Raw genomic sequence first — 15362 nt, forward strand, 5'->3', positions numbered from 1 at the left:
GACAGCAGGGGCCTGGGGGCTACAGGGACTGCCACGGGAGCAGGCCCCTCTCATTGCTGTGCAGGTGCCCTAGGCTCCACCACCAAGAGCCCAGCCCGGCACCTGCCCTCCCGCCAAGCAGCCCTCAGGGCGAGGGTCCTGGCTGGCATGTCCAGCCCTGCGATCCCAACAACCTCAACCGTAAACAGAGGTTGTATACACAGAGGGAACCATGAGATGACAAAGTGTGACAGGCCAGAGCTCGGACTCAGGCAGCCTGAGGTCCAGCTCAGCTGCTCAGTCACATGACCTTGCTGAGCCTCCATGTCTGTGAGATGGGGTGACCGCGACAGCTTCCTCCCTCACCGCCACTGTGAGGGTGCAGTGAGCTCGTGGCACGGAGCCCAGCCTGGCGGGCATGCGCTGTGGGCTCACTGCCGTCTTGCTCAGACCATGAGGTTATCGTGGTGACAAGCATCCCAGCAGCACCTCCCACACAGGGTAGCTACAAGGTTCAAATGGCCTAGTGAGTGTGACAGAGCCTGGCAAGCAGCAGGACCCTGGCCATCCCGTAGAGAGTTCTGGGGACAAGAGGATGGCCATCAGTGCTGTGATGGACTTTGCTGACCCTGAGAAGCTGGGCAGCCAGGAGGGCAGTCTAAGCAAAGCCCTGGGCTGCGATGAGGTTGGCCGCCCCCATCAGGTGGCAGTAGGATGTGACAGCAGGTCCCCAGGGTACCCTGGTGCTCATCAGTTCCTCCCAGATAGCCAGGCCAGGGAGTGAGAGAAGTGGTGACCCCTCAGCCTAGTCACCCTCGGGCCTGGAGAGCACAGAGTTGGGGCGGGCAGAGCCCCAGCAGGGTGGGTCTGTGGGCCGTGCCTGGGGCTGGGCAGGCGGGGCAGCTTTCTACCTCCTGCCCGCCACTGGCACCCCACCCATAGGTCGGGCACATCCAGCCAGAGATGGGCAGGGCTTAGCATACTCCTACACACCTGCCCTAAGTGACCACGGCTAGTGTCCTGTGGGGCAATAGAAGCAGACATGGTAGGTCGGCTACCAGGACAGTTTGGAGCTGGGGTAAAGAAGGAGGGAGTGTACCCCTAACCAAAGGAGTCCGAGAGTTACCTGCTGTCCCAAGGACCCTCCCCTCACCCCAGCCCAAGTGTGGTAGTCCCTCAAGGCCAGGCCTTGTGGCCTTCGTGCCTGGGCCTGAGTGACTAGGACCTTCCCCCAGGCATGCCACTCCAGCTTTGCACTGGCCTGATTGCGTTTCCTCACCACCCATGCCTTTGCCGGGGGTCACAGCCTGGCTGTTCTAAGAGGTTGTGGGGCTTCAGAAAAAGACAAGGTCTTGCGTTCCTGCTCCTCCCCAAGCCTGCAGCTGGGCTCACCTGGAACCAGAACAATATGGTTCCAGGTGAGGAAGACAGTAAGGGTGCTCCAGGTGTCTTACTCCCCCGAGAGCGAAGCCAGAAGAGGGAGGTGGGCAGGGAGAAGGGGAAGCAGGTCAGGAGACTCACGATCGCCAAGCAGACGGCAGGCCAGCCTTGCCCAGCATCTGGTGTGCGAGCTGCAGGTTCACAGAGAGGGCACACCTACCTAGACCGCACTTTCAAACCTCTGTGTTCCTGGCCATGGTAACATGTGAAGTTTGCGTCAGGATTCGGTGGGTGCATTGTAAAAGGAAGACAAAGTTCCCTGGGACAGTGTCCCCCTTAGTGCAGGCAGTCCCTGGGAGACTTCAGCTTTTGTTTCTTTCGTGACCTACACTGGACTCGAACCACTGACCTGTTGACAAACCGACCCCTCAGGACCCCACCCAGCAGCCTGTCCTTCCTGCTTGTCTTTGAGAGGCTCCTGGCATCTGCTCCGCGGCCCCCTGCCTGACAGTCACACCGGCTGCCCAGGGGCCATCCACGCGGGGCAGTGCCTCCCCTCATGCCCACTGCCTGTTTCTTCCTGCAGGCCCCAGCGCCTTCACGGAAGCTGTGGCGTACATCCAGGCCCAGTACGAGAGCAAGAACAAGTCGACGCACAAGGAGATCTACACCCACGTCACCTGCGCCACTGACACCAACAACATCCAGTTTGTCTTTGATGCCGTGACGGACGTCATCATCGCCAAAAACCTACGGGGTTGTGGACTCTACTGAGCCCCAGCCTCCTGCCAGGCTGCCCACGCCCTACCCAGACCGCACCCACTCCTCCCCTGGAGCCAGAGCTCTGCCACCTCTCAGGCCACTCTTTGCACTGAGGAAGAAGAACCCAGAAGCTGGCGCCAGGGGTGGAGGCGGGAGCACCCTTGTCACCCACACCACCGCTCCCAGTGGATATATGGTGACAGGGGCTGGTGGGGTGCTGAGTGCTGCAAGGCTGGTGACCACCACGCCACCACCTGAGTGCTGCTCACTGGCCTCTGCTTCGTCTCATAGTGTTTTATTCGAGGCTGGCAGAGCTGGGAGGGGGGTACTGAGCCGCCATTGGCCCAGAATGGGCATGTCCTTACTCCATGACTCATGCCGGAGTCCTGGGGCCTCTTCTCATCATCAGGACGGCCCTGAGGCAGGGTGCTGGCAAGTTTGTGGGGTAATAGAAGCCATCCCTCAGCTTTGCCTGGGGTCTCTTGTCGAGGGCTGCTCCACCACCAAAAGCCAGGGTGGGACCGGGCATGTGGGTGTGGGGCTCAGGCCTGGCGAGTGCCTCCCCCTCCCTCAGGCCTCAGCCCTCCCCCTCTGGGCATCCTCCCTTGCCCATTGCCCTCCCCAGATCCCTAATCCAACCTTTACTGAGACCGACCAACCGCCTGTAGTGGCCAATGGTGGGAGGGGTCAAGGCCTGCACCTGGCAGGAGTTCGGGAAGAGGACAGAGGTGGGGAGAAGTGCAGGGGACAGCCACCTGCTTGGTCCAGTTCCCAGCTCAGCTGCTCCAGGGTGAGTGGATGTGCTTTTCTTGTCCTGGTTGCAGTGAGTCCAGCTTGATGGCAGGGACAGGCTAGGGCCTTTGAACTGGGGTTTTTGAAGGCATAGAGGCCCAGGGGAGGTCTGGGTCAGGCCTCTGTGGCCAGTGCCCACTTTGGTCCATCTTAGTCAAGAAATCAGGGAGCCCTTGGTGACCTCCCAGCCTCAGGGGAAGAGGAGAGCTGGTGGGTGGAACCGACACCCTGGAGTGGCACTCTTGGGAGCTCAGGCCAGCTCGAACACATCCTGCCCTCCCTGCTCCAAAGGGAGGGTCCCAGGATCCCTTGGCGACTTTGCTGCAGAGACCCCTGAGCAGAAGGGGCTGGGGTGCTTCTGTGTCCTGGCCCTGTCTAGAGCAGTGAGCACACCTCCCTCGCACTCCGGCACCTCCAGTCAGCTGACCCCACAGCCAGCAGCCCAGGAGGCCTGTTCACTTGTGTGGCGGACTGTGCCCAGGGACCAGGCGGACCCCAGGAGGGCAAGGGCTGCCTCTTGAGGGCCTCTGCTTCCCTCCTTGAGCCCTGTGTCCTCCCAGCCTCACACAGTGTGGCTCATCCGGGCCAGGCAGGAGCCTGAACTCCCCTGGGGCTGCCCAGGAACCAGGAAGAGCCCCAGGCCCATGGCTCTGGGCTCGTTGGTTTCAGCAGGCACAGAGCTGCAGGTGGTGCAGGGAGATGGGGACTTCCCTCTTGCCAAAAGCTGACAGAGACAGGGCCTCCAGCAGAGCCCTTCCCTGCCAACTGCAGGACCATCCCATCAGCCCAAACCCACTTCCACTATGTCCACCTCCACCATGTTCTGGACCTTGTGCCAGGTGCGGGGATATGGTGGAGGACAGGCCCTTACAGCCAACCGCCTCAAGGTCTTGCCATGGACAGTCAAGGCCATTTAAGTCATTTTGCCCCACACTGATGACATAGCTGATGCTTCCAGCATCACCACCTGGGTGTGGCCAGCTGTGCTCATAACTGCCCCAGACTGTGACTGCAGATTCAAAAGCACCTGGCAAGAGGTGGGATAGTGGCCCAACCCCATCTCTAAGGCCATCACCCTTGTGGTGGAAGTCACTGACCCTGTAGCCCCAGGGCTCTCTCTCCCCAGGGGCAGTCAATGGCCAGAGCCCAGGCTGCAGTCAAGATGTGGGTCCAGCCCTCCCACCTGCAGCATTGCAGGGAGGTGGCCGGCCTTCCAGGATGCCTCTCTCCTGTAGCTGCTCCGACCTGATCAGTGTCTTGCGCCGTCCCAGCCGCCCTGCCCTGGCCTGCTGAGGCCAGGGACCTCAGCTGTCTGGTATAAGCCAGAGGGAGAGGGTGTCCAGCGAGGCCCTCTCTCCTCTCCATGTCATCAGAGCAGCTCCACCACCAGGGACAATCAGGGCGGCCGGTGAGGTCTGGCTCCGTCGTGGATGTGGTTGTGAGGGAGATGTTGGGAGTGACTGGACAAGGATGGGTCTCGTCCACAGTGGCTCTGTGTGTCCCCAGAGGGGCTGTGCTAAGCTCTGAGTGGCTCTGACCCGCAGGTCGACGTCTAGGAAGGGTGCCTTTGCCAAACTCGTAAAAACGTGCCTATCACTGAGATGCCTGTGAGCAAGTTCTGTGCCCTGCGCAGTAGCTGTCCCTCTGCCTTCTCTGAGCACTGACAGACAGTCCCAAGGCTCTGGGGACTGGCTCAGGTGCTGTCCGCCTGAGGCTTAAGGAGGGGCTCCATTGGACTCTATCGGGAACAGGGTATCACTCGCAGTCTGAGCAGAGAGCCCAGCCTGGACCCCTCACCAGCAGCCCCGGCCTTCAGGGTCCTGTGACCACCTACTGTGGAGACCCTGCTCCTGATGTGCTGACCCAGCAGAGCCCAGGCAGAAAACCTCCACCATGTCAGGTGCCAGGAGGCAGCTCTGCACCCAGCCCAGCTCCACACCCACTGTGGGATCTGGAGGCACCCTGCTGGGTCCCCAGGGGTCAGCAGCCCTAAATCCCTCCACCCCGGCCCTATAAGTAGGCTGTCTGCAAACCCCAAAAAGGAAAGTCACCTCTCCCAAGCCCTCTCCTCCCATCAGCACAAGCCCTCGCTCCCTCCTGTCGTCCATCAGTTAGTCCCCAGCGGCAGACACTGGAAGTCCTACCTACCTTTAGCCTGCACCCTTCCTCACCGCCCGTCCCTCTCATTCGCTCCCTCTGACCCAGCGCACTCTTCTTGGCAAGTGATCCACCACCACCAGGGAGGGCCATTTAAGGGGCCCTAGGTCTCCTTCGGCCAGCCCCCACAGCAGCCTGCACACACCCCCTTTAGAGAAGCCTGGGGCCGGGGCCTCCTCTGAGCCTTGTGGAGGCCTTCAGGCACAACTGGCACTTCTTAGGAACCAAGACCTGAGACTCTGGCTCTGTGTCTCCAGGGGTTCCACCTGGGGTGCCAAAGGTGGCACCCACAGACAGTTCCCCGTGCAGGCCACAGGTCTACAGGGCAGCCCAGGGAACAGGGCCAGGTTGGAGCCATGCCATGGGCCTGTGGCAGGGTTCCCCAGCCTTACCCTCTCAGCGAGGAGTGTCCTGAATCTATCCTGCCTGGAGAGTAGAGCTGGGGACTCCAACAGGCCGCTCCCCAGCCAGATGAAGTCCCCTGTCAAGGAAGGGGCAGGCCAGGGCTAAAGCAGAAAGTCCAAAGTCCTGAAATTCTCCATCAGAGAGGGGCTCCCTCTGAAGGCGGCTCTCTGCCAGGCCCAGTGCACGAAGGCCATCTGGTTAACCGGGCCCTTCGCAGCCCCACCTGCCGCTCACCTAGCCAGTTCTCACCTTCCCAGTGCCATGCCTGCCCTCCAGCTCCGGGCAGCAGCCCCTCACCTCCCTATCTCCCCTGCCTGCCGCTTCTGACCGGTCCTCTGGCTGCACCTCCTCTGCCTCCCAGAGCCTCCCCGCCACCCTGCAGCCTGCCTGCACCCTCCCAGTCCCAGGCAGGGTGGGCTGGGGCTCCCACTCCTTCCTTAGCAGAACCGAATTAGGTCCAGTGTCCCACCTCCCAACCCGGCCGCCACCACCCACCCCGTATTAACTGTAATTTTGTAAGAAGAGTTGACTTGTTGGTTTAATAAATCTCTAGTTATTGTAATAATTTATTGGCTGCCGTAATGTATTTATTAGTCACCTACTGTTAATAAACAGTGCCAGCTCCTTCTAGCGTGAGTGTGATGTGTTGTGTCAGTCAGTGCCAAGGAGCCTCCGCCAGGCGCACCCGCACAACACACGTCCTCGTGCCACCCCAGTCCTGGGGCTGTGGACAGCCTGGTGGCGTGGGCAAGTCCTGCTGGGGATAGGACTCCAGGTGCCCAGTCGCCCTGTCCACCTCAGGCTCTCTGGGAGGCAGGCAGGTGTGTCCTGGTCTGAGCTGCGTCCCAGTCCTGGTGTCCTGTGTGCTTGGTGCCGGCGTGACGGGCTGGGGCTGCACGGCCGGGCGTGGCTATCCGGCTGCTCTCGGGCTCCACTGCAGCCTGGGCAGGTGGAGGAGATGACCCTGGGGACGGCTCCCAGTAGCTCCACAGAAAGGTGACTGTCCATCTGTGACACTTGACTCCTCTTTTCTGAAGTGGTGAGGTCTCTGATTTCAACATACTTCCCTTTTAGGAAGCTGGTGGACACACTGTGCCCCGGCCCCTTGGTGACAGGCTCCAGAGGGACGGCAGTCAGGCCTGGGGCATGGGTTGAGGGTCTCAGTACCGCCGCCCCCTCCCCCAGTGGCTCCCTTCCTGAACTTCCAGGATCAGCCCTTGCCAGAGGCACTCCAAGGCCCTGTCCTCAACCAGGCCAGGTCTGACTGTGCGTGTCCTCTGCTCCCCAGAGCCCTCCCCAGCTCCATGCTGCTCCACGGACTTTAGACCTTTTAAAATGTGTGTGCGTTGCTGCTCCTGCTAGATTGTAAGCTCTCTGAGGGCAGGAGCCTGGCCTGGTGGCCCCTTGGCTGTGTGGCCCAGCACAGGGCCTTGCACCCAAAGGCCAGTCAGGATCATCAATGTGAGCCTCGAGCAAGAGCACGCGTCTGCGTCTGTGGGCAGCAGGGCTGGGCCTCGGCAGGTGAGGCCCTATGCTCCTGGGGAGCTGGCCTGGATTTCTCGTCTAAACCTAAGCTTGGTGGCCTCTTGAGGAAGAGAACTTCAGTCCAGTGCGTAGCCCCTGTTCCCGGCTCAGGTTGCCCTAGCAGCCACCTGTGGTTCCCTCTGGTCCTGGGAGTGCCCAGTGGCACTGCACCCCCAAGCCTCTGTGGAGCAAGGCAGTGTTGGGACACGGGTGCTGTGGAGCTGGGGACTGCTCACCTCTGGCTGTGGCTTTTCGTCTGTTGGACAGCTGTAGGACAGGGTGCCTTGTGGATCAGGAGGAGGGCTCGGCCCTCATGGTGGCCCAGGCGTGGGTCCACTTGACCCCTCGACCTCTGCTTGCACTTTCCAGAGCAGATTCCACCATGATGGCAAAGGAGTCTTCCTCCTCCTTGAATGTGACAGTGCGAATGACGGGGAGTGGGGGACGCTGGGGGAGAAATGAGAACAAAATTTCCAGCCGCGGTTAGGGGGGGTAAGGAAATCCTAAGCGGCGGCGACTGGATGTGTTTGGCAGAATGGAAAGATAAAGCCATTTACCACAGGTCCTACAGTGGGTGAGAACCGTGCTGACTGTCCAGGTGCCCCCGAGGGCAGCTGAGGGCTCAGCCTGCCCGGTCGCCACCCTGACTGCAGCCGCAGGAACCAGAGCCCTGCTGTAACCCTGCAGGTGTGGGGGAGGTAACTGAAGCAAGGACTGAGGATCTGGGGACCCGTCACTGGCTGCTCAGACTGACTGGAAAAGCCACAACTTACATTTTGCCTCCAGCCAGAGCCTCAGCAAGCCTCTACCACTGAGCTGTGCCACCAGTCTCTGCTCTCTAGGGTTCCAGCGGTGTCACCTCATTGTCCTCTAAGGGTTGATGAGTTTACATGACACAGCAAGGAGAAGAGCTGGGCACCATGTTGGCAGAGAGGTCCTCAATGACCAGCAGTGGCTGCTTCATCCAGGGGGACGGCTGTGGCCACCAAGCCAGCTCCTACTGTTTCTCATCCCAGAGGCCCAAAACTAACTCACCCTCAGCTAACAGTGTCCACAGTGTCCACCCCAGGTGTCTTCTCTTTGCCATAACTTGTTTCAGTCTAAACTAGGGAGATGAAGTTGAGCCTGGCTTACCTGTGGACCTAGGCTGTGGACCCATGGAGCCAGGTTTATGGTGACAAGTTCCCAGGACTAAGATGGGGTTCTTGGGGACAATAAAAGAGGCTGTCCCTTCCCCCACATCCTTGTGCAGACAAGTGTGCCCCCCATACTGCAAAAAACACATCACCTAAGTGAATATGCTTGGCGTCCCAAAGTAGAATTATCTGTCCTGGCCCAGGGGAAAGCCGGTCCTCCTAGGACCTGGCTTTACTCGGGGTCCCGTCACATTCTTCTGTTGGCTGAGCAGCTTCCTTGTGTGGAGTGACATGGTCTTACAGCCCCTTGCAGTAAGGCATGGACAAGCCTGACCCAGCCAGAGGAGGTGTGCCCGGTCCCCCCGCGTCCCTGAAGGAGTCCTGGGTGGGACCACCTCCTCTGAGTGACAGCCCCAAGCATGCTAACAGCCTGGTGCGATGTTCCCCTCGGACCACAGGAGAGGCCTGGAGTCCCTCACCACTCCCAGAGGACCCTGCCCACCCCTGGGTTGGTGCAGACATGCAGATCCGAAGCCCAGCTCCCCAGTTCCCGTCCAGCACCTCCCCAAGACCTTGCACGGATGGGGGCTGTGCAAAGAGAAGATCCGGGTCAGCCTCAGCCAGAAATCCATGGTTGTTTCCCAGTCCCTTGTCGCCATTGGCCCACAGGTGGTGGTGCTCTGGTGCTGAGGTGCTCTGCAGATTGAAACGAGGACAGAGTCCAGTGTCCCAGCTCACAGGTTCTGACTGTCAGCCTCTCGGAGGCACCTGGGACACTGGGGCCCCTGTGAGCTGCTGAGTAGCCCGAGCCCTTTCCAAGCCTAATTCTGCTCTTCTCTTTCCCTGTCTGTGTCTCCTGGTGCTGTCTGTCTCCCTGTCTTCCCACCCTGGGGCTGCAGAACCGCATGCACGAGTCGCTCATGCTCTTCGACTCCATCTGTAACAACAAGTTCTTCATCGATACCTCTATCATTCTCTTCCTCAACAAGAAAGATCTCTTTGGTGAGAAGATCAAGAAGTCACCTTTGACCATCTGCTTTCCTGAATACGCAGGTGGGTGTCCTGGCAACCCTGTGCAGGAGCAAGCCCCAGCCCTAGTGGGACCTGGGTCTCCCTCAAAAGGCATGAGCTGGAGTCTGACCACTGTGGGCTGCTCAGCCGGTGCTACTGGGGCCACCAGCCTGCAGGCCAGAGCAGGAGTGTGGCAGGGGTGTAGAGAAAAACACTCAGCACGGAGTCTTAAGAGGACAGTATCCTCTCTTGAGCTCTATGGGTCAGGATAGGTGACTCAGAGTGGCAAGGCAGGGCTGGGAGCTGTGGCGCAAGGGGCTGAGGCAGGAGGACTGCAAGTTCAAGGCCAGCCTCAGCAACTTAGCAAGGCCCTCCGCAATTTAGCAAGACCCTGTCTCTAAATATAAATGGGTTACGGATGTGGCTCAGTGGCTAAGTGCCCCTGGGTTCAATCCCCAGTACTAAAAAAAAAAAAAAAGAGTGGCATGACAGGGTTCAGGACAGGACGAGAAACTTCCCCTTCCCCTTTATTCCTAGTCTCAGGTCCTAGCAGGAACAGCCTCCTAAAAATCTCATCAGGAGCCTCACCTGCCCCCTTCCCAGGACAGCCCTGGGCCACACCTTACTCTTCCACAAAAAAAAGGTGGCTCATAGCCTGATTGGGGCCTAGGCTCAGTTCAGCCCCCGTGTGCTTTGGTACAGTGATCATGTCGTGTGTCACAGTCACCACCGTCAGTCTATGTGGCAGCCCAGGCCCAGCCAAAGCATCCCTCCCCTCCCCCACCCCAGCGTTTGGTGCTCATTCTCTTCCCTCTTCCCCTCCCCAGGTCTTTCCTCCAAATCAAACCACTCCACCTAGTGCGAGTCCACCCTGTCCCCTGCCTTCTCTGGGCTTCTTTTTCCAACCTGGCTCTCCCAGGAACACACCACGGCCCCACAATGCAGCTCTTTCCAGATGGCGGCAGGAGGGAGGGTCTGCTGTCGGGGGGACCAAGTCTGGACTGTTGCAAAAGCCCAGGAGCAGGCCGATGAGATACCAGGGCCCGGCCCGGCCCAGCCCTCTGGGGACCAGAAAGTTTTAGAGGTCTCTGGGGTGGACTCACCTTTACATGCTGAAGAGAACAGAGGCCTCGCCATCCTCAGTTAAGGGCACAGGTTGGCTCAGCCAGGAACCTGCTCACCAACGCCACCCCCAAGTGTTCACAATCTGGAACACGAGTGTGAAGAAGGGCCTGTCTCCTCACTGATGTTCCACACGGCCTGCCCAACCCAGGGTGCAGAGGGGAAGGCCCACTAGGGACTGTGCCCTGCACCCCAGGCTGTTGGGTCAGCCCAGTGTCAGGAGCACAAAGTCTCCCACAGAGCAGGCGCCAGTGCCACCCCTGGAGCCAGGCCTCCTGCAGCTCTGGGCAAGTGACTAAATCCACTGAGCCTCATTTTTTATCAGGCTCCACAGTAGATCACCCCATGGGGTGGCCACCCCCACATTCTAGCAGCCCTCACAGGCCAGTGCCACCCTCAGGGGCAGGCAGGCCCAACCCTCGGGCTCTCCTGTGTAGTGTTCTGCTGGAGCCTACTTGGGATGTGGCCTGAGGAGTGGTCAGTGGGCCTCACTGCTGGATAGTGTGGGCACTGGGCAACTCCCCCGCTGACGTCCCCAGCAAAAGCCAGTCTGGATTGGCCACGTCTGAGATCCCCAGGGCCTTCCATGGGATCCACAGATGGCAAACAGTCACCACACCATGGCCCCAGGGGGGGACAGGCCTGTGAGACACAGAACCAGCTGCGGGTGGGAGGCAGTGGCTGACTGTCTCAGGGGCCGAGTGCCCAGCACTGGGCAGCTGTGGGACTTCGTCAGATCGCAGGACTTGGCAGACGGGCACAGTGGGTGTCCCTATCATGGGGCACTTTCCAATACTGCCTTTGTCCCAGGGTCCAGCTGCGTCTCTTGGCCTGGAAGTTCTGCTGAGCTCAGTGCTCAGTGTGCGTCCACTCTCAGTCTCTCTGCTTCTGTGGATCATCCCTAACCCCAGGGACGTCCCCACCTGTCACCCTCATGACGGCTTCCCTGGCCTGGAGCTGCCTTTTGAGTGTCTTTAAAGGAGAGGAGAGAAATCCTTGCTGCAGACCTGAGAGCCTAACCCAGCCACCCCGCTCTGTCCTTACGCTGCCCACAGGACTGGGCAGGGTGGGAGGGATCCTCCCACTCACCCCAAATGACATTGTGCCATTTCTGTCCTGGGCCAGATCCTGGGAGCACTGAGAAAAATGGGGCATCTTCCACTGAAGGCTGTCCCTCCGCAGGGCACAACCACAGGGTGGGATTGTGGCCAGTGGGAAAACGCCTTGCGTGTGCACAGGTGTGCCCTGCTATTTGCACCCAGCACCATCCAGGGTCCAGGTGACACCTAAGGAATTGCTGGGGGTGGTGAGGGGGCCCAGCTGGTCACACATGCCGATACCCGCTTTAAATTCCCACCTGGCAGATGCCAGTGCTCCCACATCCAGGCCACTGTAAGCACCAAGAGCTGGGACTGCTTAGAGATGCCCTCAGCCCCACAGAGTGACCTATTGCAGGAACCCACTAAGGACAGAGCCCAGGCCCCACTCAACGTCCACCACGCCTCGAGACCCCAGAAGTCCTGCTCACCGCCCGCTGGGCGGTTCCCTCATCAGACTTTATTTTCTTGGTTTATGAGAATCAACAGGACTGGTCTAGATCATGGAAGGTGTTCAGTGTGTTCCTTTAGAAAGTGGAAAAGGGTGATCTGTGGCCATTGTACCTCCAGAGGCCCGGCGTAGATCCCTTGTGCAAAAGAACCCGAGAAGTCAGAAGCCAGGCGGATACTAAGCCTTACAAAGTTGTTGTTGTTGTTGTTGTTCTAACATTTTTAGCTGAGGGTGGACACAGTATCTTTATTATCGTTTTTTTTAATGTGGTGCTGAGAATTGAACCCAGGGCCTCCCACATGCTAGGCAAGTGCTCTACCACTGAGCCGGTACCCCAGCTCCCACAGTTTTTAATTTGAAATGGAATGACTGGAGAGTAGTTCCTCTAGTCCCTTCCTCTGTCCCATCCCACTTCTGGACCCTGCCACAAACCACTTCTCTCTCCTCTGTGCCCCCCACCCAGTCCCCACCATGCTCACGGGGGCCTCGGCCCTGTCCTCTGTCTCGTTACAGGCTCCAATACCTATGAAGATGCAGCTGCCTACATCCAAACACAGTTTGAAAGCAAAAACCGCTCACCCAACAAAGAAATTTATTGTCACATGACTTGTGCCACAGACACGAATAATATCCAGGTGGTATTCGACGCTGTCACCGACATCATCATTGCCAACAACCTCCGGGGCTGCGGCTTGTACTGACCTCTTGTCCTGTATAGCAACCTATTTGGTAATGATTCCAGCACTCAGAACAGCTTGTGCGCGCACACACACACACACACACACACACACAACACCACTAACAAATGCAACTTGGTAAATAAACTTTAAAGAGGCATAACAAAACCTTATATATACACAAATATATATTAGGAAAATCTTTTTAGTTTGTACTAGAAAGAGCTGTAGACAGAACTGACCGCCATCCCATAGCTCACCGAGGCTTTCCTGGGACGGCGTAGGAGAGTGCACACGTGTGTGGGCACACACCCCCGTGCACACACTCACGTGTGTTGGGAGCCTGGTTGGCAAGTCGGTCCTTCTCAGGACAGCCTGGGGTCTTCGTTTCTAAGACCCACTTCTGTGAGCAGGGGGAGGGCAGAGGAAGGCCAGGCCCGGCCCAGCGTGGTCCCCTGCCCTCCACCCACACAGGCAGTGCCGTCAGTTCTGTCCCTGCTCTTACGCGGATTCCAAAACCCTTTAAGAAAATGGCCAACGCCCTACACATCTCCCAACCCCAGACCCACAACAACAGAAAATTTCGAGGTCACTTCTCTTGGGGTGGTGGTGGTTGTTAATTTTGAAAATTTAGAAGAATCATTGCTCTGATCAATCCACTGTCTCCTGAGTTTTCTTTTTTCTTGTAAACAAGACCAGAATCAGAGAACCGGGAGACTTGATCTGCTTTCTAAAGCAGCCAAGGGGAGGGACTTGTGGAGTTGAAGCTGGCTTCCCTCCCAGAGTGCCCTGGGGACAGAAGGGCCAGGAGGCATCGGAGTGGCCCAGGGGAGGGCTGGACTTGTAGACCAGACCAGAGTCGCGTCCCGTGGGCCGAGGTTTCCCAGGGCGGCTGGGATGGGCTTCACTGGAGCCCTGGAGCCTGAGAGGCCATCCCGTCTGGCCCACCCCAGCCTCAGTTAAAATGTTCTAGGGTATTTTGTTGGTTGGTTGGTTTTTAAAATGGAAGAAAATGGTCAGACTGGACCCCTTATCTCTCTCTCTGCAGACTGCTTCACGGACTCTTTGCTGTTGACGTTGATCTCCTGGTAGCATGACCTTTGGGCCTTTGTAAGACACACAGCCTTTCTGTACCAAGCCCCTGTCTAACCTACGACCCCAGAGTGACTGATGGCTGTGTATATCTGTAGAATGCTGTAGAATCCGGTTTTTAGTTCAGTCTTTACATTTAGAATTTGAAAGAAAAACAAAACAAAACAAAATATTTCTCATGTGCTTTGTAGTTTAAAAAAAAGACAAAGGAAAACTTACCATTTCACCCGTATTTCTTTATCTTTTGAAATAGAGAACATACACATGAGCACCCACGCCCTCCCCTCCCAGCGGCCACCAGGGCCCGGTGGGTGCATTTACTGGCAGGAGCGCTCCTGGGCGGGGCTCTCCAGAGCCACAGGCCACTGCAAACCCTGCTGCCCATGAGCCATCCAAAGATCGCAGACACCACCGAGGGGTGGCACGCTCCTGTCCCCAGCCCTGCACTCCAGCCACACCCTGACTCCAGGTTTGTATAGAAAAAGCACAGCCCTCCCGGCCAGCAGCTGCCCAGCCCAGCCCGGTCCTGTAGCAAGATGGCCCGAGCAGAGCACCAGTTCCTGCCAGGTCAGCTTTCTTCAGAGTCCCTTTGTAATTTTTTTCTTTTTTTCCTTTTTGTCCTGATGACAAAAAAGAAAGTCTTGGTATCACACGCCAGATCCGCTCTCGCGGCCTTCGGGAAAGGGGTTGCATCCTCCCTTGGCATTCTGGGCCTCGGCCTCTGGGCGACGCTGTTCTCCCGTGTGTGCCCTCCCCCACTTTCCTCCGTTTCAACGTGACCCGTGTTCCCTCTTTCTCATGTGGGGATGTTTGTGATGCAGACAAAAAGAAAAAAAAAATTTTTTAACTACCACAAGATGGAAGAAAAACACACACACACAAAAAAAAATAAAAATAAAAAAAGATGGAATGTAGTGTTTACATTAAAGCCACCGTTTTCATGATCAGCCCTATGTCATTTCTACTCTGACTAGTGTCCCAACCCCAGACCTCTTCACGGTTTCACTTTTAAGACTTAATAAATTTGCTGAAGACCAGTCACAGCCATTTCAAATAAAGAGGAGGCAAAAAGAAAAAACACAAAAAAATTAAAAATATAGAAAAAAAAACTTGAAAAAAAAAAAAAGAAAAAAAAAGCCCACGGGTCTTTCTAAGCCTTTCTATTCCCAATCGGTGAGGTTTCTGTGATATCTTACACACTGCCAGTCTACTTCTCTAATGGAAAATTCATGTGTAGCTCAATAAAGAGAATGTTTGTCTGTATTTCTGCGTCTCACCCTCTGCCTTCCACTCTGTGTGGTTGCCGGGGATGGAGAGGGAGGGAGGGACACTGGACTTGGCCACAGGCTGGTGGGTGAGTCGTCCCAGGACCTTCTGTGGCCCCCTCTGTGCTGTGACTGGGGTGCCAGTTCAGTGCACAGACAGTAGTGTAGCTGCTTGGTGTCCCCTGGGAAGGCAGACAGGGGAATAGGCCACTTCCTGGCTGTAGATGACCTCTTCTTCCTGGCTCCAGGCCCTTCCACTGACAGCTGGTTGTAGTCTCTGGTGGAACTGAGGATTAGGAAGGCAGAACATGGAGGGCCCCCAATCTTCTGTCTCCAGGGTTCCCACCACAGTGGAAGAATGGGTCATCCCAAGGAGGCCAAATTGCCTGGGCCCTCTGCACCCAAGGGGTCTCATCTACTCAAGAGCCAAGGACAAGCTTGGGACCCATTAGACTGGCCAGGAAGGTTTCCCTCCATTTTTGTCTGCAGGCCAAACACACAAGGGGGACCGG

The 15362-nt window shown here is 57.6% G+C and overlaps 1 protein-coding gene across 2 annotated transcripts in view; it reads left to right on the forward strand.

The window, feature by feature from the left end:
• Gnao1 (G protein subunit alpha o1) overlaps window positions 1-14750 on the forward strand; it is a 154317-nt gene extending 139567 nt beyond the window's left edge. Inside the window, exons 7-9 of one of the 2 annotated variants that reach the window (XM_046434263.2) lie at window positions 9035-9188; window positions 12330-12545; window positions 13542-14750. In XM_046434263.2, the coding sequence (XP_046290219.1) occupies window positions 9035-9188; window positions 12330-12517 (342 nt within the window). In that variant the 3' untranslated portion in view covers window positions 12518-12545; window positions 13542-14750. Of the gene's footprint in view, window positions 1-1945; window positions 6106-9034; window positions 9189-12329; window positions 12546-13541 lie in introns of those variants that run through there. The other variant, XM_046434262.2, reaches the window with a different exon arrangement.
• Window positions 14751-15362: the final 612 nt, after the last annotated feature.

This window comes from Marmota monax, unplaced genomic scaffold, assembly GCF_021218885.2.
Source record: "Marmota monax isolate L192 unplaced genomic scaffold, Marmota_monax_Labrador192_F-V1.1 WCK01_AAM20220418_F8-fsc00024, whole genome shotgun sequence".
In the NCBI taxonomy this organism is placed as follows: domain Eukaryota; kingdom Metazoa; phylum Chordata; class Mammalia; order Rodentia; family Sciuridae; genus Marmota; species Marmota monax.